Source organism: Ursus arctos, chromosome X (genome assembly GCF_023065955.2).
Source record: "Ursus arctos isolate Adak ecotype North America chromosome X, UrsArc2.0, whole genome shotgun sequence".
Taxonomy (NCBI): Eukaryota; Metazoa; Chordata; class Mammalia; order Carnivora; family Ursidae; genus Ursus; species Ursus arctos.
In genome coordinates, this window is record NC_079873.1 from 55,438,657 (window position 1) to 55,461,577 (window position 22,921).

General features: G+C 47.1%; 1 protein-coding gene across 2 annotated transcripts in view; it reads left to right on the plus strand.

The window, feature by feature from the left end:
- NALF2 (NALCN channel auxiliary factor 2) overlaps positions 1-19,333 on the plus strand; it is a 28,068-nt gene extending 8,735 nt beyond the window's left edge. The window contains exons 2-4 of one of the 2 annotated variants that reach the window (XM_044379314.3): positions 15,670-15,841; positions 16,224-16,286; positions 17,074-19,333. In XM_044379314.3, the coding sequence (XP_044235249.1) occupies positions 15,670-15,841; positions 16,224-16,286; positions 17,074-17,165 (327 nt within the window). In that variant the 3' untranslated portion in view covers positions 17,166-19,333. Of the gene's footprint in view, positions 1-15,669; positions 15,842-16,223 lie in introns of both variants that reach the window. The other variant, XM_026485808.4, reaches the window with a different exon arrangement.
- The last annotated feature ends 3,588 nt before the right edge of the window (positions 19,334-22,921 follow it).

Genomic DNA, 22,921 nt, shown 5'->3' on the forward strand with positions numbered 1-22,921 from the left:
GAATTGTAGACTCAGAATCTTTAAAAATTTTTCCAATTACAAAAAAAATGGTCTCTGAGAAATTCTGGAAAATAGAAGTATAACAGGTAAAAGGTCCCAGAGACACTCTTAATGTTACAGTGTATTTCCTTCTAAATATGACTTTTTGTGGCATATCATTTTTTAAGATTTTATTTATTTCAGAAAGAGAGAAACAGAGAGAGTGAGAGTGGGGGAAAGGCAGAGGGAGGGGGAGAGAGAGAATCCCAAGCAGACTCCCCACTGAACGCAGAGCCAGACATGGGGCTCCATCCCAGGACCCCGAGACCAGGACCCGAGCTGAAATCAAGTGTCGGACGCTTAACCGACTGAGCCACCCAGGCGCCCCTATATATATATCTGTTTAGTTTTTTCAGTATCTTAAAATAGACATAACATAAAGTTCTCCATTTTAACCACTTTTCAGTGCCCAGTTCAGGTGCATGAAGTGCCTTTGCAATGTTGTGTAATCACCACCACCATCCATTTCTAAAAGGTTTTTATTCTCCTAAGCAGAAACTCTGTACCCATCAAACAATAACTCTGCATTCTTCCCTCCCCCAGCCCCTGGTAACCTCTATCCTACCTTCTCTCTCTATGAATTTGACTCCTCTAGGAGCCTCATCTACGTGGAATCATACACTACATGTCCTTTTGTGTCTGGCTTCTTTCATTTAACGTAATGTTTTCAAGGCTCATCCATGTTGTGGCCTGTATCAGCACCTCATTCCTTTTTATGGTTGAATAATATTTTATTGTCTGGATCTACCATATTTTGTTTATCCATTCATCTCTATGGACACTTGGGTTAGTTCCACCTTTGGGCAGTTCCGAATAAAGCTGCTCTGGACATTCACGGACAAGCCTTTGCGTGGACATAAGATTTCATTTCTTTCACCTTTTGTCTATTGTGAATAATGTCGTTACGGCCTTTGGGATACAAGCATCTGTTCAAGTCCTGGCTTTCAATTGTTGGAGGTACATAGCTAGATGCGGACTTGCTGGATCGCATGGGAATTCTACGTTTAACTTTTTGAGGAACCACCGCGCTGTTTTCCACAGCAGCTGTACCATTCTACATTCTTACCTGCCACGCACAAGGGTTCTTAATTTCTCCGCATCCTTCCCAACACTTACTATTTTCCCTGTTTTGATAAGAGCCACCCTAATAGACATGACTGCCTATTTTTACATAGTTGAAATCATACAGTTTTTTTACCCTGTTCTTTTCAGTTACTGTTAAAAGTTATACCGAGTATCTTTCCATGTAATTAAACAAAAACATCAGTCTTGAGGAGTGTACAATATTCTATCACATGAATATAGTGCAATTTATTGAAGTAGTCCTCTATGCGATATTTACTTTACTTCCAACTTCTACTATTGTAATTGACGCTATGATGAATATCTTTGTTCATAAATCTGTCAGATCTATGATTCCTTTTTTAATAAATGCTATCTCAATCATATTTTTCTTATTTCTCTACTTTGCTGAGTTTCTCAAATCACAAAATACTGCACGCTCATTGTACCAAATCTAACAATACAGAGGTTTACAAAGAAAACATGAATAAGCCTCCCAGAGCCACTGCCCTGAGGTCGCTGATGTTAACAATTTGGTGTGTATCCTTCCGCCCCTCTCTCTGAGCTTACATAAACATTTGCACACACAATGACTTTTTCTTTCCTTTGTTTTGCATACAAATGGGAGCATAAACATTAATTCCACAAGATGAACATTTGGGACTCGTCTAACAGAATCAAAGAGTATTAACCTTTTCAAGGCTCTTGACATACAAATTTCTTTCTCACCAAATTTCTTTCCACAAGGATTAGTCTAGCCTATAACTTCACCAAAAGCGTGGGACTACTTTACCACCCCTTTCTAGCCTTGACTATCATATTTTTAAAGCTTTACTAATTTGGGGGTGAAAAATGGTATAGCATTGGCTTTTAATTTGCATTCCTTAGGTCAAAAATTTGTTTTTCTTGGTTATAGGCCATTTGTATTGCCCATTTTGTGAATTGCGTCTGTTTGCGTCTTGTGGTTTTTTATTGATTTTTATGTACTCTTTTATAGGTATTAATGATTTTAACCTTTTTCTGATCACATTTGTGGCAGTTATTTTTCTCATTTGTTGTTTCAATCTTAGAGCTGAAAGGAGGGAATGGGAAAGAAAAGAACTATCCCAGACCCTTAATTCTTTCGTCTGCCTTGTGAAGTCCAAGAATATTTATCCCCATTTTACATAGGAGAAGACAGGTTCAGAGAGATTAAGTAGCTAGCTCAAGGTCATTCAGCTAGTAAGAGTTGGAGCTGGAATTTGAATCCAGGTCAAATCCAGGGATTTGATTGCCAGAAGGCAGTGGGACTACCCAATCTCCGGCTGGGCAATTAAACTATAGGTAAAGCTTTATGCTAGTTGCTTAACAGACATAATTTATAGAAAGGCAAGGATAGGTGCCTTTATTATCCCCATTTTGCATGTGAAGAAAATGGAGATCAGGGAATTTAAGTCACTTGCTTGAGGTCTCATAACTGGTAAGAGCAGACATAGGATTTGACCACAGGATGGAGTTTAAAGATGTTTGACCCTCGCACACATGCTGCCTCCCTAGGGACTACCTTCTTGGATCCACACTGAGGCCCAGAAAGGGAAAGTACTTTGCTCATAGCCACCTAGCAAATTAGTGGCTGAGTCCCTGCCTCCTTATGGGTGACTTGTCCAAGTTCACAAAGCTAGCCACTGGCAGGGCCAGAATCAGAAACCAGCTTTAGCTGACTCTCCTTCTGACTTGAGCAAAGGCTTTGCAATGCGGACATTTCTGGGGCATGCTGGGTAGGAGCCATTAGGTAGAGTGCCCTGAGGCCTTTCTGAGGGAATGGACTCTTGTACTGGAATCTTCCAGGGCAAGACATTTCCAGAAGCCCCTAAATGCTAGGACCTGGAACGGGAGAGCCAGTGTCCAAAGGCAAGAAAACCCTTCTACAGGGAGACAGCTGCACTCCCTTCGCCAGCTGCTAAAGATTAAAGCAGAAATAGCGAGCCTTAGGCTCTGGATAGGAAGCTGATGGGTTTGGATGAAACAGAGCAGTAGTTGCCTCTTTTCGACATCTCCTTCTCCCAAGGTATGTGTTTGTGTGTGTGTTTAGAGGAAAGTGGGAATGGAGTGCTTTGACGGGAGAGTGGAAATGGTCGTGTATAGCCCATAGTGCCCAAATGTTCTCCCCCCCCCCACATCCCCTTACAAGGAAAACCTTACTCATATAAGAAATGGGCTGAATACACTGATGGTAGAAAATCACTCTTCCAATTAGTCCTAGAAATCTCTCTCCAACTTGACCTGAAATTCCATCAAAAAGATTTGTTTGAGTAAAGAGCTAATTCCTTCAGTGGTAGTAGTGAAATGGAGAGACCAGCCAAGGGGCATATAAGAGCTTGGGCACTGAAGTCCTGGTAAATCTGGCTTTGAAATCGGTCTTCTCCATAAAATAGTTGTTGAGACCTTAAACATATTCTTTCACTCTCTTGGAACCTCACTTTCTCCACATTTGAAAATTAAGAAATAGGGTCATTGTAATGCTTAAATGGCATACAATGTGCTAACCTTAAGACTACAGTATCTATGGAATGGAAAATGCTCACAAAATGGTAGCCGCCATTATTATTACTGGCTGTGTGGCTTTGGGCAAGTTATGTAAGCTCTCTGGTCCTTCCTGTTGTCACCCGTAAATATGTCTCCACCTCAGGGGGTGGTTGCAAGGATTCAATGAGTTAATAAATGTCACTTGCTTAGAACAGAGCCTGGCATATAGCAAGCACTTAATAAATGGCAGCCAGTATTATTCTCACCTTAATTAGATGTGTTTCATCCAAATGACTGTTGAATACCCAATTGAGATTGACAACACTGGGATGGACTGCTTAGGAGAAGGGAAAGGTAATTTGGGAGCAGGCGGTGAAGTGTCTGGCGTGGGAGTGGGAGGTTGGGAGCCAGAAGGCAACTGGTGAGATTCTAGTGAGCAAGGGCACAAAGACATGCTTAGGTGGGGAGAGAAAGAGGCAGAGATGGAAGGACTCCAAAGCCTTGATTCACCTCATCCCTAGAGACCAAGTACGGCTGACAGATCCTTTTATCAGGTCTCTGTTCTCCCCAGCCTCTCATCTGTCTATCAAGGTACTGCATTTGGGGAAGGAGGTAAGGCAGGGTCAGGGAGCTGCTTTCACAATGATCCTGGTGGAAGGCTAGAGATTGCTTTCTGGGCCTGGGCCCAGGGCTAGCAATGTGTGGCAGACAGCTGTGTCTGGGAGGGGGCAGTGGGATTTTATGCTGCACATGTCTGTGTGCAGCTCAAAGGAAGCTACAGCTGTCACTGTCACACTGGCAACATTCCTGTGGTGGCCTGCAAAACCATGGGGCACAGAAGCCCCCAAAGTTCCTGTCCTCTCATATTAGTTCCTCTCTCTGGCTATAGGACCACTCATTAGTTCTGTTGGCCTTTAAGCTGACCTGGCCCAAGCCCATGGCCCAGGCAGTGGTGATGGAGTAGATGATCCAGGATTGGGCAGTGCAGGGCCTGGGGCTTTGGGACTGAGTCTGGTGAGGTTGGTCAGATTAAGTCTTAGATGTTTTATTGTTTTTGAGGTTCATGGATGCAGGTAAGTTTATCTTTTTGTTTCATTTTCATTTTATGAAAGTATTATATGTCCATAATTTTAAGAAACCTGTATAAGCTACATATGTATACTCACTCTTCAGAGTCAAACACTTGAAATTCTCTTACGTTTTTCTTCTGATATTTATCTCCACATTTCTAATGGTATGCCAATACTGCTATTTCTTGATTTGTCTGTTTTAAATATCAGTGTGTGTGTATGTGTGTGAATTATATATATATATATATATGTGTGTGTGTGTGTGTGTATATAATTTAATGACTTTCAAATGATAAATATAGATTTCAATGCTTATAATTAAAACAGAAGCCTTCTGCTCAACCCCTGAGCCTCACTCTTCAGAGTTAAATATTTCCAAATCTCTTAGCTGTTTCTTCTGATATTTATCCCCACATTTCAAAATGGCATGCCAATACTACAATTCCTTGAGTTTTTTGTTTTAAATATCTATTGACTTAATTTTATTAGAGGAGGATTTAGCTCTCTTACTACCAGTAGCACTGTATGTGCACTCATACTCCCCTCCCTTCATACATCCAATATTGGCATATCACAATTTCTGATTTTAACAGTATTCCATTTTTACATTCTTAAGACTATAAATATTGTTCACAGCTGAGTCATATAGAATACTTGATTACATTTCCTTCCTTGGTCAACTTGTTTTCCTGGAGTTAATATTTGCCTCTTTTTTGCTTAGTTCTCTATGACTTTTCGCTAATACATCTCCAATTTCCCCATCAGAACTGTAAAATTCATGCAAACACATTAACTTTACATAACCCGTTACTTCTACCTTTTTATTGCAGTTCTCCACCTTACTCCAGTCTGGGCTAGTTGTTGGAGGCTTCATTTTCAAGTGCTCAGATTTCAAGTACTTAGCAAGCACGTTTTGTATATACCTAGCTCCATGTGAAACACTAAGGGCAATGCACAGATAAGTGAGATACAATCCCTGTCCTCAGGGAGCCTACAGTCTCAAGGATTTAATTTATACAGAAGTCTTACCAGAAGGCTTGGGCTCCTTGCAGGGACTTTGATCTAGGCTGTGCCTTTGATCCCACACTCCGGGAAGGCCTATCTCTTTCCATCTCTCTCCACTGAATTACCAGAATGGTATTCACCACATAGTCCCCAGGAGAGCAAATGTGGTCTTAGGCTGCATTAACAGAAACAGAGCTTCCAGGTCAGGAGGGCTGATACTTCTACTTGACTGTGTTGATAAACTCTGTTTGGGAATTGAGTCCTGTTGCAAGGGACACAGAAAAATAGGAACTCATCTGAATATGAACAACTGGGATAGAAGAGAGAACTAGAAACCACATCCTATGAAATAATTGAGGAAAAGAAACTGGGAATGTTTGGCTCCTTAGAAGAGTGGTCTACACATAGCTATCTCCATTTTTCTTCCTTCACATTTGCCTTCCTTCACATTTGCTACAGTCTGGTTTCTGCCGCCACTGCTCCACTGAAATCGTCCTCACCAGGGTGAGACTGCCAGCATGTTTCTAAGTCCTCATTTGCTGACCACTCCCTCTTCTTGGAAACTCTCTCCTCCCCTAATTTACAGAATGCTACTCTTTTCTGTTTTCCTCTAATCTTTTAGGCCACTCCCCCATCTTCATCAGATTCCCTTCCTCCACCTTTCCCTCAAATGTTACTGTTTTCCAGGGATCCACTGTTGGTCCTTTTCTCTTTGTGCTCCCTCTCCCTAGGCAATATTATCCAACTTCCTTGGCTTCTGCTCTTGCTTTATCAGTCAGGGTGAGCTAGGTTATGCTGCAGCAACACACAACTCCTAATCATCTGAAGCTTAACAAAACAAACAGTTATTTCTTGCTCACAGGACATGTCCAAAACAGGTTAGCAGGGAGCATCTGCTCACGATAGTCACCAAGAGACCCAGGCTAGTGGAGGTTCCGTTTCAACTCTGCTTCCACAGTCTGTGGCAGAGGGAAAAGAATGTGCCACATCATATACCAACTCTTAAAGCTTCTCCCAAAAAGTGATCTGTGTCACTTCAATTCACATTTCATTGGCCAAAGTAAGTCACAGGGTCATGCCTAACTTCAAAGGGTAGGGGAAAGTATAGTCCTACCATTTTCTAATAATTAACCCCTTATCCCTTGGTGATTTATCTCTGGCCCAGGCCTTCCTTCTGAGCTCAGACCATTATGTCCAACTACCTCCTTGACATTTCTACCTAGTTGACCCACATATACTTCAAAGTCAATATGGTCAAAAACAGAATTCATCATTTTCGCCCCCAAATCTACTCCTCTTCCTGATTTCCCTTCCTTAACGAATGAAACTACTATTCATCCTGCCACCCAAGCTAGAAACCTGGTAGTCATCCTCCCTCTCCCTCGTTCCCTACCTCCATAAGTTATCCTGTTGATTCTACCTCCTTGATGTCTCTTCTCACATCCACCCCTTCTCTCCATTTCTTAATTGTGCTGCTACTGCCTTAGTTGAGGTCCCCATCATCTCTCACTCAAATTACTGCAATAGTTTCCTAACTAGCCACCCTACCCGCAGTCTTGATGCCTATACTCCAACATCCATCATTTTCAAACATAGCCTGAAAAGTTAGCCACAAAAGTGGTAAGTGATCTTTTAAAAAGCAATTATTCAAGACTCATTAAAGGCTTTCAATTGCCTATAAGATGAAGCCCACCTCCTCCTCGGCATCCAGAGCATATCATCACATGGTCATGGCCTTCCTCTGCAGCCTCACCTCTCTTTACACTCCCCTTTGCAGCCTCTAACTAAGATAAACTACTTACAGTGTCTGAACCCAGCACTATCTCACACCTCCAGACCTTTATACCTGCTGATTCCTTTGCTTCAAGTACACTTATTCCTGCCCTATTCCACCTAGTGAACTTCTACTAATTTTTTCCAAGCCCCAACCCAAGCCTTCTCCACATGGAGATGTCTTCCTATCCTCAGCCTTCAAAACACAGTTGATCACTCTTCCCATTACGCTAGCACTGTACCAAGTACATACTATTTAGCACAGTGACTTACAATGATTGATTCACATGGTTGTCTCTCCTTCTTCTTGAAGATAGCAATCTTATCTTATTCATCTTTATCATATGTAGCCCCTCATCACAGCGCCACATACTCAGAAGATGTTCAGAAAGTGATCATGGCATGAACAAATGAATGGGAAGACCTGACTCAGGGAAGTTTACAAATAACTGCAGGGCTAGCCAGGGGGACAGGAAGCTGACTGTAGAGCTAGTAGGAACCATGAGTTAAGCCACAGAGAGGCATTATCTCAGCTCGAAAGAAGAAAGAACTTCTTTAACTGCTAGAGTTGTCTGAAGATATAGGCTGCTCTAGGAGAGAATAAACGCACTGTGACAACAGTGCTTGGCAGTGGTGTTGGAGTGGAAATTCCAACAGCAGACAGGGAAGTGATGATTCTCACAGTCCCTTCCATTCTGGAGTGGTCATGAACCTGCATCCTCTGCTCTTCTGATTGATATGGATCATCTAGGCTCCTTAAGAGCTACGCCCGCGTTAGGAACAACACTTTTCCACTGATCAAACTGCCCCTGGCCAAGCCAGGCCCACCCAGCCATTGGCCTTTGAGCAGGTGGCCTGGGAAGTTTGGAGGTGTGAGGTGCCTCTGGAACTGCACTGGCTTTAAGTTCTTAGCCACCTCTCCAACTATCTCCCCTGCCTTTTCTCCAGGTCAGGCCAGGCCACTTGGACCCATGACTGCTCATTCTCTGAAGCAGGAAAGCTGTTGCTTATTTTTATAGCCACTTAAGTAAAGCCATATCATCCACCTGGATTTTCCCTGTAATGCCTCTAATCCCAGTCTGACTCTGCCAATCCCAGTGAATTACAGCTGTCTCCAGAGTTATGTCCATGATCTCCTTTCCCTGAATTGGAGACTGACTTTGACCTTACCCTGTTCTGATCCAATTCTTTGAAAGCCCAGAATCAGGAATAGGAGCATGTGGCTCTTTTTGGACCCTGCCCAAGGAGGCACCTCACAAAATTCTAGGTGTGCTGATGGAGCACAGAGTTAGTTGTCGGAGTACCTGTTTTAATCCTGGGTTTGAGGCTGATTTCTTGCATGCCTCTGATATGGCTAAACCAATCCCTTTTCCTGGGCCTCAGTTTCCTCCTTGGTAAAATTTGGGGGCGGGGTGGTTACTTGTGTGCTGTGGATAGTGGGTTTCATCCCCAAGTCTAGCCCGGAGTGTTGCTCTGCCTCCACAGGCTCTGCAGCTGCAGCTCCTGGCCAAGGGTCCCAAGAGTACATTAAGAAAATAAGCAGCCATAAAGAGAAGGTCTGTAGGGAGGATTTGGATGGGGAAACAGGCCCTAGGGACATTAGCAAGTTGGAAGCCAAGAAAGAAACTGCCGACTTTCTGGTTGGCAAGAACAGAAGCTCTCCTCTCTCTGGATGGTTTTCCAGCTCTTACACCAAGGAGTCCAGGGTGGCTTCTGGCCCTGAGTCTTGGCTTTGGGCTCTGCGTGTGTACACACTCACTTGTGTAGATTCACACAGCATCCTGGGGGCCAGGAGAAGTCAGACACTTCTTTACAAAGGAGCATAGGGATGAGGGTGCCCTGGCCAGGGGTGCAAACCAGGAAACAGGAAGGTAGGGCTTTCTAAGTTCTCCTGGTCCTCCCTAAACTGGCAGCTGCAGAGCCTGGGAGGGTTTGGGATCCCCCTCATCTTTCCTGCTCCCATTTTAAGAGTGGCTTAGCGGCCCAGTTGGGAGGAGGGGTGGGAGAGCCTTCCCAGCTTCCTTTTTGGGTTAATTGGTGTTCCCTCTAGTTACTCCCCGCTTCCTTCCCCTCCCAGTTCCCATAGCAACTTGGCTGCAGCAGCCAGAACTTGATTGAGCCCAGCAGTGGCCTGACTGAGGTGGGAAAGGGGGTTCTGTAGGAAAAGGAGGGCACTGCCAGGTCAAGTCTTCCAACCCCACCCATCCTCTGCCACTACCTCGAGGGTCCAGGATGGTTAAGCTTAGAGGACAGCACATGATAAAGAAGTGTTTTCTGCTGGAGTTTGAAGAGCCTGAAAGCCCAGAGACAACCTGGTTCTCAGATACCCTCCCTGTGTATGCCTTTGTGTGTCCTGCCCCTAAGTGTGGAATTCACAAGTCATTGGTAGAATTGTCCAGTAAGAAGAACCCTGGAGTTGGAGCCAAGAAACCAGGTTTCAAGTTTCTCCCTCTGCCATTATTTTATGTGACTATAGACAAGTCATTCCCCCTTTTCTGGGCCTCAGTTTCCTCATCTATAAAATGCAAGTAGAAGGGCTAAGCTGATAGTTCTCTGCGTATTAAAATTACCTAGGGTGTTTTGAAAAACTACATATGTGTGGGTCCCACCCACAAGGAATCTGACTTCGTTTGTCTGGAGTGCATTTTTTAAAGACTGAGTGATTCTAATATGCAGCCAGAGTTGAGAGACTAGAGCAAGAGATCTCCAAGGGTCTCCCAATGGACTGTTGTCTGGTTCTGAGACATTTTTTCCTTTTCCCTACATGGCCCACCTCCATCAAGTCCCACAGCTTCCCTAACCCTGGCTCTCCTAGCTCTTCCCCATTCTTATGCATGATTATTCAGGCCGCGCCCTATGACTGCCCAAACATACGGTGCTCTCTGGCCCAGTCCTCACACTGATGAGTTGGGGCGAGCTACTTAGGTCCAGTAAGGGAAGAGGGCTGCAGAGACTAAGGCAGGCTTACTGACCAGATGGTGGCCCTGAGAGCCAGACTTTTAACTTGAGAAGGACGCCAGGCCACCTCTGAAGCAGGTGAGCCAGCAGTGGCCTCAGATGGCCCTCTATGAGGCCAAGAATTGGATTACCACTCAGCCCCTTTTTGCTCTTCCTCCATTTCCCTCATTAACTCATTGCCTGTTCCTGCCTAACCACCCACAGGACTGGTGTCCTCCTCAGGCAATCTGCTCACCCACTTGTCGCCATGGTGACCCAGGCTAAGGGGTATGGGGCTTGAGGGAGGGTCTTCTAATTAAGGAGAAAGGCCACACTCCCACTGTCAGGCCACCCCTCTCCCAACCTCTGCCTCCCTCTCTCCCTCCCTCTCTCCCAGAGCATACAGGTGAGTGCCCAGCAACCATAGTCTGTTAGTAGGCCAATCACAGTTGCCTGGGAGGAGGGCTGCAACTCCAATTGGGCCTTCTCACATAGGAGCAGGAATATTGAACTGGAAGAGCCCAGGGAGAATCCTACAGGGACCTCTGAACACAATCAGTGGAAGAAGGAGCCATTCCACACACTTTGGGGTGAGGATTAAGGAGGACCCTGATGGTGATGGGTATTAAGGAGGGCACGTATTGCATGGTGCACTGGGTGTTATATGCAAGTAATGAATCATGGAACTTTACATCAAAAACTAGGGATGTACTGTATAGTGACTAACATAATATAATTTAAAAAATTATTTAAAAAAAAAAAGGACAACCCTGAGTCCAGGCTGCCGAGATTGGGGCAATGGCTGTGGACAGAGCCTTACCTTGGCAACCTGGGTTCCAAAAGATGGAGGGGGTTCTCTGAGGCACTGGGCCCCTTAGCTCTAGGCATTTCCTTTTCTTTCTTGCCTTGCTTTTATTTCTTCTACCTTCCTACTGCTCTCTTATCCATCTTCTCATCCCTGCTTTTTTTATATCCCCATCTTCCTCAGCTACTTTTATTCCCCTGCTCACTCTTACCCTCATCTTTGGGACTTCCTCTTTCTTACCCCTCCTCTTCACAAACCCCCTCTTACTCCCTCTGATGTCCCCACCCTCTTATACCCCTGCTCTTCCTTACTTTTCAACTTCTCTCACTCTCACTACATCTCTTTACCTCCCTAACCCTCCATCTCTTATACTCTGTTCTTCCTCTCCAGGTCTACCCTCATCACCACCATTTCTTACCCTCCAACTCCCTACTCTTTCTCACTCTCTCTTTCTTACACACTCCTGCCTTGTACCCCCTACCCTGCTGCCACTCTTTTCTACCCCTTAACCCCCCTCTTACCTGTCCACCTCTCTCTTACCCTGCCCCTTACCTTCACTTGATCTTTTAGACCCTCCTTTCATTCCCTTCTCATTCCTTTGCACATACCTTTTATCCCAACAATTTCACTTTTAGGAACTTGTATAATAAAATTTAACACAGGTGTGCAAAAGACATGTGTATGAAGATATTCACCAAAGCATTGTTTATAATAGTGAGAACTTGGAAATAACTTAAATGTCCATCCACAGGAGATTGGTACCCTTCCCACTCCATTCATACAAAACTCTGTTCTTTTAGCACACCATGAATTTACTTACCTCCACACTTCCATGTAAGCTGTCGCCTTAGCCTGGAATGCCCTTTGGTTTCATCTCTACCCATCCCATCTAAAATCCTTTGAGTTCTAGCTAAACTATTATCTTCTCGCCAAAATCTTCCCTAGCTGTTCTATTTGCTTCCCCTCAATGGCCAGGGGTTTACCTCTCCTACAGTATATATCATATGCCATAGATTCAAATTAGATGCATCTACCTATGAAACTGGAATTTCTCTGAGAGTAGGGACATGTCCTCATTTACTTGCCCTGTTCATTCAGTCAGCAGACATTTTTTATGTATATTGTGCTGAGTACATAATGGTCAATAAAACAAACCATGTCTGCTCTCATGCATTGCACATTTTAGTGAGGCTGACTGAGAAAAACAAAATGAGGATGCATACAAAGTCATATTTGTGGTGAAGAAACACTTGAGAAAAAGAGGGAGTAATGAGAAGGCATCCTCTAACTAGAGGGGTCAGGGAGACCATCTCTGAGGAGGTGATATTTGAACTGAGACCTGAAAGATGAGAAGGACCTAGTCATGCAAAAAGGTGGGGGGAGAGCATTCCAAGCCAAGAGAACAGTATGAGCCAAGGTCCTGTGGTAGGAAGAAGTAGTAGGGTATGTTCAAGGAAAAGAAAGAAAACCTATGCGTGTACATGTGGAGTTTGATGAGCTTGAAGGAAGAGATAGGAAATGAGTTTGGAGAGACAGATGGGAGCCAAGTAATGCAGGGGCTTGAAGTCTGTGGTCAAAGGTTTGGGTTTTATTCTAAATGCATTGAAGGGTTTGAAGCAAGGGAGTAATAGGAATCTGGTGGTGTTTTGAGATCACTCTTACTCCTGTGTGAACAGTGGATGGGAAAGATGAAGAGCAGAGGTGGGGAGGCCAAATAGGAGACTCTTGTACAGGCAACAGAAGATAGTGGCCTACACAAAGTTGTGGAAGTGGAGTAGGAATTGGTGTGCCTCACTGAAGGACTGCATGTGGGGGTGCACAGAAGGAGGGGAATAAAGGCTGACACCTAGGTTTCTGGCTTGAATCCCTGGGTAGTTGGCCATGGCACTTCCTTGAAATGGTTGAAACTTGGGAGTAAGGGCAGATATGGAGTTTAAAAAAATGAAGAACTTCACTGTACAATTTAGAGCATGTTAAATGTGAGATGCCAGTGAGATATCAAAGCACCAAGCAACACTTTGTTCCTCAGGGGATTGATTTGCACTACAACCCACTACCACCCACCACCACCCCCCTTCACCACCCCCTGCTTTGGAAAAGGCTGCTGTGGGGATACACTGTGAAAGTTCATGTCCACAGTGAAGTTATTTGTATTTTACTGTAAATGTTTAAAGTCAACATAAGAAGCTCTGACCACGTTGTTCACAGTGTGATCGAAAGGCTTCCAGCAGCACAATGACCAGGACTCTTGTTCAAAATGCAGATTCCTAAGCCCACCTCAGTCCTCTTGAAGCTGAATTGGAGGGAGCTAATCTGCCTATTTAACAAGCACCCCAGGGGATTCTGAGGCCCATTGAAATCTAAGAAACTATGCTGTGACTAACAACTATGACAAGGTGCCCCTGAAGATATGGGGAGGATGTGGGCAAGGCTAACCCCATACGCGAGAGTTGCCTGGGCCTCCTGTTAACGTGCATGTGCTGACATGGCAGGTCTGGGGTGGGGCCTGGGATTCTGCACTTTTCACAAACTCCTAGATGATGGTGATGCTGCTGGTCCAGGTCCACACTTTCAGTAGCAAAGAGCTAGACGAGTGGTTCTCAATGGGGGATGATTCTGACCCACCCCCCAGGGACATTTGACGATGGACAGAGACATTTTTTGGTTGTCACAAAAATGGGAGGGGGTTATGACTGGCAACTACTGGGTGGAGTCAAGAAATGTCGCTCAATATTCTATAATGCCCGGGACAGTTCCCGCTACAAAGAAGTATCCAGTCCATGGCTTTTTACCCAAAGAAAATAAAAACACTAATTCAAAAAGATATATGCACCCCTATGTTTATACCAGCATTATTTACAATAGGCAAGATATGGAACAGCCCAGTGTCTATTGAGAGATAAGTGGATAAAGAAGATATGGGTTGTGTGTGTGTGTGTGTGATGGAATATAAAAGAATGAAAATAAAAGTCCTAAAAAGAATGCAATTGTGCCATTTGAGACAACATGAATGGACCTGGAGGGTATTGTGCTAAGTGCAATAAGTCACACTGAGAAAGACAAATACATATGATTTCACTTATACGTGGAATCTAAGAAACAAAACAAATGAATAAGAAACAAAAACCAGAATCAGACCTAGAAATACAGGGAACAAATTGAAGGTTGCCAGAAAGGGAGGGGACGGAGGGATGGGCAAAATGAGTGAAGGGGACTGGGAGACACAGACTTTCAGTCATGGGATGAATAAGTCACAGGAGTGAAAGGCACAGCACAGGGATTAATGCCAATGGTATTGTAGTAGTGTTGTATGGTGACAGATGGTAGCTACGCTTGTGGGGAGTATGGCATAGAGTTGTTGGATCACCATGTTGTAAACCTGAAACTAATGTAACATTGTATGTCAACTATACTTCAATTTAATTAATTAATTAGTTGTTTTTTTAAAAATTTTTAAGATTTTATTTATTAGAGAGAGAGAGAGCACGAGCAGGAAGGAAGGGCAGAGGGAGAGGGAGAAGCAGGCTCCCCGCTGAGCAGGAAGCCCGATGTGGGGCTGGATCCATCCCAGGACCCTGGGATCATGACCTGAGCCGAAGGCAGACGCTTCACCGACTGAGACACCAAGGCACCACTTTAAAAAATTTTTAAAAAAGAATTGTCCAGTCCAAAACGTCAGCAGTGTTACTGTGTAGAAAGTGTGGGCTTGATGATAGCCAGAGTATAGATCAGGGAACCTCAGCTAGGACCCAGAGCCTGGTAAGCGTGGGCTAGATGAGGAACAGAAAGTATACCATGAAGTGAAACTGCAAAGCAACGTTTCCGAATGAAACATGGTATCTGCCCCACACCAGAGCTGAAGCCACCAGGACAGAGCGTGGATTATTAAGTAGAGCTTGAAAACACATGTGGTGCCTGGTAAGGCAGATTCCTGTTTTCATTAAAACTAACCTCTCACATTTGCATTGCACTTCAGAGTTTACAAAACATTTTCGTATGTGTCATATTATTTGATCCACATAACACCCTAATGAGGTAGAGCAAGGATTATTCTTTCCATCTCTTTCTTGAATTTAGAAACTTGACCCCATCAGCCGAAGAAGTGTTTGTTGAATTGAACAGAACTGAAATTTACCACATTAGAGGTGACTTTAGACAAGTCAGGATACCTCCTTGGGTCAACTAAAATAGTAGGGTTGGCTGGGATGATCGGTAAGATATAGGAGTAATTTTGTGATTTTACCAATGAAAAAATGTGTCTTGGAGGACTGCAGATTAGGGGCCCTGGGACTTTGAGCTATGCGATGGGAGATTTTAGAGTAGGATGTAGTGGTCTTGACACACACCCTTCTTCTCCCCCGGCCCCTGGATCCTGACATTGGGTGGTTGGGCAAGTACACCCCTCCTTAATCCCTCTCCTTTGAGGTAGGAAGGGGCTGGTGCCTGGGCTGATGCTCTTTCCTCTCCCCACAGGCTGTCTACAAGGCCTGGCTGTGCTCCGAATACTTCAGCGTGACCCAGCAGGAATGTCAGCGCTGGGTGCCCTGCAAGCAGTACTGCCTGGAGGTGCAGACCCGGTGTCCCTTTATACTCCCTGACAATGAGGAAATGGTGTACGGAGGGCTTCCTGGCTTTATCTGTACAGGTAAAGGCAGAGCACTGGGGAGGAGGGAGGAGGCTGGGGGCCCAGGACAGGCACCAGGTTGGGGGTGTGGGAGCAGGGAGGACAGCAGGGAAGTCAGATTAGAAGGTTAGTGCCTTGAAGATTTGGCAGTGAGGTCCCCAGGTTGGGACAGGGCCAAGTGGAATAGGGGCAAAGAGCACAGGGGCCAACTCTATCCACAACATGCCCGAGAAACTGTCTGGGATCCCTGCGAGAGAAGTATCCAGAAAGGGAAGGTGCTAAGGGGCGGGCGAAAGGAGTCTGGGCCAGGGCTACCAGAACAGTCCCAGCTTTGCAAATCTCCTCTCTAGGAAAGCCATCTGTCCCCTTAGCACCCCACCACACCTTCCTTATCCATTGGCAGGGTTGCTGGATACTTCGCCAAAGCGGCCAGAAACCAAGTGCTGTGACGTGCAGTGGGTCTCCTGTGAGTCGGAGAAGAAGAAGTTCAAGGAGACTGAGGCCCCCAAAACCCACCACCAGCAATTCCACCACTCCTATTTCCACCACTACCACCAACAGTACCACCACTACCACCCCCGCCATGACCCCCCAGGCCACATCAGCCACAAGCCCTCCCTGCTGCCGGTCTCTGGGGGCTCCCGCCTCAGCCCCAGCAGGATCCGGCTCTATGTCCTTGTTCTCATGCTCCTCCATACCATGGTGTCCTTCTCCAGCAGCCAGGGTGGTGGAGGACTGGGGCTGGAGGCACTGCCTGCCCTAGATGAGGGCCTGACTCGGGAAGAGTGACAGCAGGGAGGGAGGACAGACCTCCACCACACACTGACATCAGCTCCAGCCCCCCAGGTGGAGGGGGAGGGGCTCCTCCCATGGGAGGTATAGGACCAGGTGGGGGGCGGGGGGAAATGGGGGGGCCACACATCACCCCCAACCTACCCCCACCCCAAAAGCAGCTCCAACAGAACGGCCAGAGGGCCCCAGGAAGCTGCAAAACTCATCCAGGAGAAAAAGGCAGGAGCAGCAGGTGCCCCCCCAGGTCCCCATCTATGGGGCTTAGCAAAAAAAAAAGGGGGGGAGTGGGGGCTGGAAGTACCCACTCCTGCTGAGAGCCCTGACCCTAGGGAAGGAGGCTGCTCACCCAGCCTTGGCTCTGCAGGGAATGTTGGGGGGCACAGAGGGGAGAAGCTCTTTCCCCCCTCCGCATTCCTTTTGTTGCCACGATCCTTAATTCCCTCCTGCCCATACCCCTACAGGCAATGGCAGACGGTGCCGTGACCCTCCTCCCGCTCCAGTGCACCTTGCCCCATGTGGGGCCACCACAGGCAAGTGCCAGGCTTGGAGATGAGGTGCGCACAGTCGTGGCTAGGTCGGGGCCCCAGTTAAGCTGTGTCCCACCACCCTAGGCAATGAGGGGTAGTAATGGGGTACAGAGTGAGTGGTGAGAGCGAGTGGAGTTAGGGAAGAGGGAGAAGACAGGAGAGGAGAAGAAGGGAGAGGAGAGGAGGGAAGGAGAGAGGAGAAGAGAGCAGAAGAGAGGAGAGGAGAGGAGGGGAAAAGAGATGAGAACAAAGAAGAGGAGAGCAGAGGAGAGGAGAGGAGGGGAGAGAAGAAGAGGGGAAAGGGAGGGGAGGGGGACAGATGTGGGCCGAGAGCTTAGAGAGATGACAGAATTGTCTATAGTCACCTGGCTTGGGGAGGATGGATGATCAGTGTTGAGGCAAGCTCGAGGACAGCTCCCCAAATCAGAAAGGGTTGCATAACGAGTCCTGTGGGGGAAAGAGCACAGGAACTCGGTTGTTGGGCCTCGAAACAGAAGGCTGATAGCACATGGTCAGACTGCCACTGTCTGAAGGGCCATTATCTTACAGAAGGTGCACATACTCTCAAGGGCCACTCTTGCCCTGGAGATCTTGGCCTTGAGGCCAAAGATGATTCCATTTCTGATCTCCATGGGGAGGAGGGACTTAAGCCCAGTGGGTCAGGCCTGGCCTGGGTCCCCATACACCCTCATTCTGTCCTAGCCCAGGCCTCCATGAAGGAGAACCTGGTGGCATTGTCCCAGGGCTTTCCAGAGATGAGCCTCCCCCATCCCCACCCTGTCCCCATCCCCAGCCTACCAAAGAGTATTCGCCCCTTCCCATCCCAGACCCTGTGGGTTACTGTCTCAACTGTGGAACAACCAGACTCTTCCTCACCCTGTAGCGGGTCCCCTGATCCAGCCACCCCTGCCTCTTCCTGGAGAAGGTCCAGAGACAAGTGGGTCCCCTGATCCAGCCATCCCTGCCTCTTCCTGGAGAAGGTCCAGAGACAGGCTACAGGACCCACTGAATAAAGAAAATGGGCTGTTGTCTCTTGGCTGAGACACTGGAACTGCTTAGGCTAGAGAAGAAAAGAGGCCTCGGGAGCCTCTTGAGGGCTCTTAGCCTTGTGCTGATCTCCTGGGAGTGGGAGGCCACATTGCCTGGGACATCTAAAAGCCGATAGGAGCAGACAAGAAAGGAAGCCAGAACTGTGTTCCTGGGACAGGCCAAGGGGTTTTCGGTGCCCAGAAGGGCCTGTGTCCTAGGCTGCAATGCCAGTGAGAAAGGGAGGGGTGGGCCTGGAGCTGCACTCCGGAGAAACCAAGAAGGGGATGGGGAGGGGACAGCCAGAAGTGGTTGGCAGGGGAGAGATGGGAGACCACCCCAGGAGAGAGGGAATCGTTCAAGGACCTCCGCTGGGTCCCAAATAGGCTCCATGAGACTGGGGAGTCCTTCCCTGCCAGTTTTCTCATTTGTCACAGCCTGTGTCCCTCCCCCAACCCCTGTGCCCTGCCCACACACTCCCCCGTTTGGCCCACAGCACTTCGGGCCTAGCCACATGCCCCATCCCTAGAGTGCTCTTTTCAGGTGGGGAGGGGAAGAGGTGCTGGCTCCTTTCCACAGATGCTTCTGTAGATGTGAGAGACCCTAGGTCCTGCCTTCGAACTCCTGCATCCTCAGGAGGGGAAAAGGGACTGGGAAGCAAAGGGGGACCTTAGGGCCCCAAAGAACAGACCCTTGGAGACTCCCATCCTCTCTTCCCCCTCACCAAGTGCCCAGGAGACCCCTGGCTCAGACCAGCCCAGGGCCTTGCCCAGTGGCAGGGGAAAGGGGCACCTCACTCCACCTCGAAGTCATTCAACTGTCCCTGTCCACCTCACCACCCAGAACTTCCACCACCCCTCCAGCTGCCCCCTGCTCTGTGTCACAGGCAGCAGAGCTGGGCAGCTTTCTTACGCCATTTTCTACACTGTGCTTCATGAGTAGAACTTTCTTGCACTAGTTCCTATGACTGAGTCTCCAAGCTGGATTCCTAGTAGTGCCCCCTCCCTTCCGCCCTCACCTGGCTATGATTCAGTTGTTTCCCCTTCCCCTGCCTCTGTGTTTCGGTGAGAGTCTCTGTACGTGTACTGCTTTCTGTTTTGTTGCATTGTGGGGCAGAGGCCTCTCTGCTCTTGTTCAACCCCATAAAGAAATAAATGGTAAGACTTGATGATAACCCTCCCTTCATGGCTTTGTTCTGTGGCATCAAGCACTGCCAGAGAGGAAAAAGTCTAGGGCTTGTGGAAGGGGCGGGACCAGAGGGCGCTAACCCTGTGGCTCAAGTCTCAGCAAAAAAAAAAAAAAAAAAAAGGAAACTCTGCAGGAGGGCATTCAGACAAGGAAGCACAAAATCAACCTTCTGCAGAGATCAGACAGATAAGGGTGAGTGCGTGAGGTGGGCCAGGGTGAGGTGAAGGGCAGACTCCAAGGTCGTGAGTGGTGACAAGTGCAGGGTGCGCGCAGTCTGCAGGAGGCAGCGCAAGCCCAGGGTTGTCTTGTGGGAACATGGGCCCAGGGATGCCAGATCTCGCTCTTTATCTGCGTGAAGGCCCCTCGTTTCTAAATGTTGACTCAGGTCTGCAGAAAGCAAACCTCTCTGTGTACTAAACACATCTGCAGAACACACAGGGCCTGGGGATCACCGGTTTTCCACATCTGCTGCAGCCTTAGGGTGTAGCCTACCAGCCTCCGGTCTCCTCCACTGCTTCACTAGGGGCCTGTGTACCCAGCACAGAAGTGAAAGGCACCCGGGAGGAACTGCTGGAAGGGCGAGAGACAGAGCCCTCTGCCACCACCAGCTTTTCACATAAACAGGGCAAGGGAGGGCATGTGTTAGGAGGGAATCTGGTGTCCTCACCCAGCTTCTGAATTCCTTTGCCAAGAAAGCACAAGTCCCCACAACACCCCCCCCCACAAAGCAGCAGAGCAGGGAGGTTAGGCCTTCGTCCCTGGAGCCAGAGAGTGTGAGCGCAAAATCTAGCACCGCTGGTCTCCTACTTGTATGGCTTTGCACAAGTCCCTTGACTTCTCTGAGCCGTGATGACCTCATCTATCAAAAGGGTTATTGTGCGAATTTCAGGGCGAACTAAGCACTTCGCGCGACAGCTGGCATGGAAGGAGCTGCACAAGTATTGATCATTATTGTCACTGCTCAGTCTTTTTTCTCTTTCCTTCACCTCCACCTAAAGATTTTATCTATTTGTTTATCTATCTATTTATTTATTTATTTGAGAGAGAGAGTGGTAGGGAGGAGCAGAAGGAGAGGGACAAGCAGACTCTGCTCTGAGTGCAGAGCCCTACGTGGGACTCTATCCTGAGTTCAGGACCTGAGCCGAAATCAAGAGTCAGAGGCTTAACTGACTGAGCCACCTAAGCACCCCTTCACCCCCCACTTAAAACGGTCACCAAGTTTTGTCAATTCCACCTCTGTCACATGTCAACTCCTTCCCCTCCTTCCCACCCCCTCCCACTCGGCCAGTTACTAGCCTGCGGTAGCTCTCACCTGACTACCGCAATGGCCTACCAACTCATCTCTCATTCAATCACTCCAACCCCAATCCACCCTCCCCCAGCGCACGGTGCTGAGGCACTTAGGAGGTGCTCCAGAAATATTTTGTGAAAGAACTGCCGCCATGCAGCACACATCTAATCTTCCTAAAGCGAGCAGATTACACCTGTGATCCAAACATCAGCTGGCTCCACATTGCCTATACAATCAAGGGTAAACTTCTGAGCATGACTTTCAAGGCTCGCGTATTCTCATCCTAACCCACCAGTCTGATCGTCCAGCGTAGGCTATCCCACACTCAAGTCCCAGCCACGTTTCCCTGCTGGCTGTTCACTGAATGAGCTCTGTGCCTTCTCGTCTCCTACCCTTTGCTCACATTGTTTCTTCTTCTTCTTTTTTTTTAAAGATTTTATTTATTTGAGAGAGAAAGAGAGAGTGAGCATGAGAGGGGGAGGGTCAGAGGGAGAAGCAGACTCCCTGCTGAACGGGGACCCTGATGCAGGACTCGATCCTGGGACTCTGGGATCACGACCTGAGCCAAAGACTGTCGTGTAACCAACTAAGCCACCCAGGTGCCCCGACGTTGCTTCTTATGCCTTGAATGCCTTCCTTCTCTCCACCTCTACCTATCACTGCCTCACCTAGTTTTCACAGTCCAGCTCAAATGCCACCTCTGCTATGAGGACTTCCACACTCCCCCTCTCCCAAGCCAAGAATGATCTGTACTTCTAGAACACTGCACACATTGCACCTTATTCCTGATACTAATTACATCCTGCATTTATTCAACACGGTCATTCATTCACTGAAACATACCTATCGAGCAATGCCTATATATGTCAGGCACTGTGCTCGACGCGGGGATTGCAGCAGTAAAAGACCCACACATGACAGATCCACGAGATAACATGATGTTCTGTGTTCAGGAACCATGATATGCTTACTCTAACATTCGAATTTTTCTCACATGTCAACAAGGAGAGCCAGGCTCTCTTGGCATTGGGCATAGGGAGAAAAGGTGAGGGACTAGAAGAGGCTACACACCCACAGTGCTACGGGAGTAAAAGGCACCACGGCCATGCCAACGAAGTACAGGCATACTTCGAAGACATTGTGTTGGTCAGTTCCAGACCAGCACAATAAAGGGCGTCAAATGAAGGTTTTGATTTCCCAGTGTATATAAAAGTTATCTTTACACTATGCTGTAGTCTATTAAGTGTACGGTAGCATCACATCTAAAAAAATGTACACACTGGGACCCTCCCTCTCTCTCTCTCTGACAAATAAAATCTTTAAAAAAATGTACACACCTTAACTAAAAAATACACTATTGCTAACAAACTGCTAAGCAACCTCTGAGCTTTCAGGGAGTTGTAATTTCTGACCACAGATCACCATAACAAATACAGCAATAATGAAAAAGTTCGAAATCTTGTGAGAATTACCAAAATGTCACATGGAGACATGAAACGATCAAACGCTGTTGCCAGAATGGCTCCGATAGACTTGTTCCACGCAGGGTTGCCACAAAAGTTCTATTTGTGAAAAAACAAAACAGAATGAAACAACCCCGCAGTCTCTGCGAAGCGTGATAAAGCGAAGCACGTAAAACAAGGTATGTCTGTAGCCCTACCAGCCCCATTTTGCCCTTCGACTCCTGTGGACTGCCCTGTAGCTGCCCCCCTTAGCTACCACTTTGCCCTGGACCCAGGGCCTGGTGCTCTCCCTTCAGGCTAACTGCACATAGCCTCAGTCCCTTCCAGCCTCAGCATATGCAAGGAGGTGTGGGGGCCATAGTTCAACAGAATCACCTGGAAATCTCTTGCTCTGCCCCCCCCCCAGAGATTCAGATTTAGTCAGTTTGTGTTGGGGTCCCAGCTTCAGTATTGTTTCAGGAACTCCACAAGAGGATCTAATGCGCATGTGCTGCCAGGCTTCCCAATCACGGGATGAAGAGGAGGCTTGAGGCTCCATGAAGTCCTCGTCATTTGAGGATAAGTGGTGCTAGAAAAAGGCCACTTAAAATGAACCCACTTGAAGGAAGGACCAACGCTTCACAGTAGAGTGGGGGAAAGGGCAAAAGGGTTTGGCTGGGACTTTGTCTTGAGAAAGAAAATGGAAAACGGGGACGATATTTTGATTTTTTTGAAATGTGTAAATAATTGCAAATATGTGCTCATTCTTAGAATGAACAAAGAATGACTCAAGCATTGAGGGATAACATAATTTCCTGACCAAAGTGCATGGGAA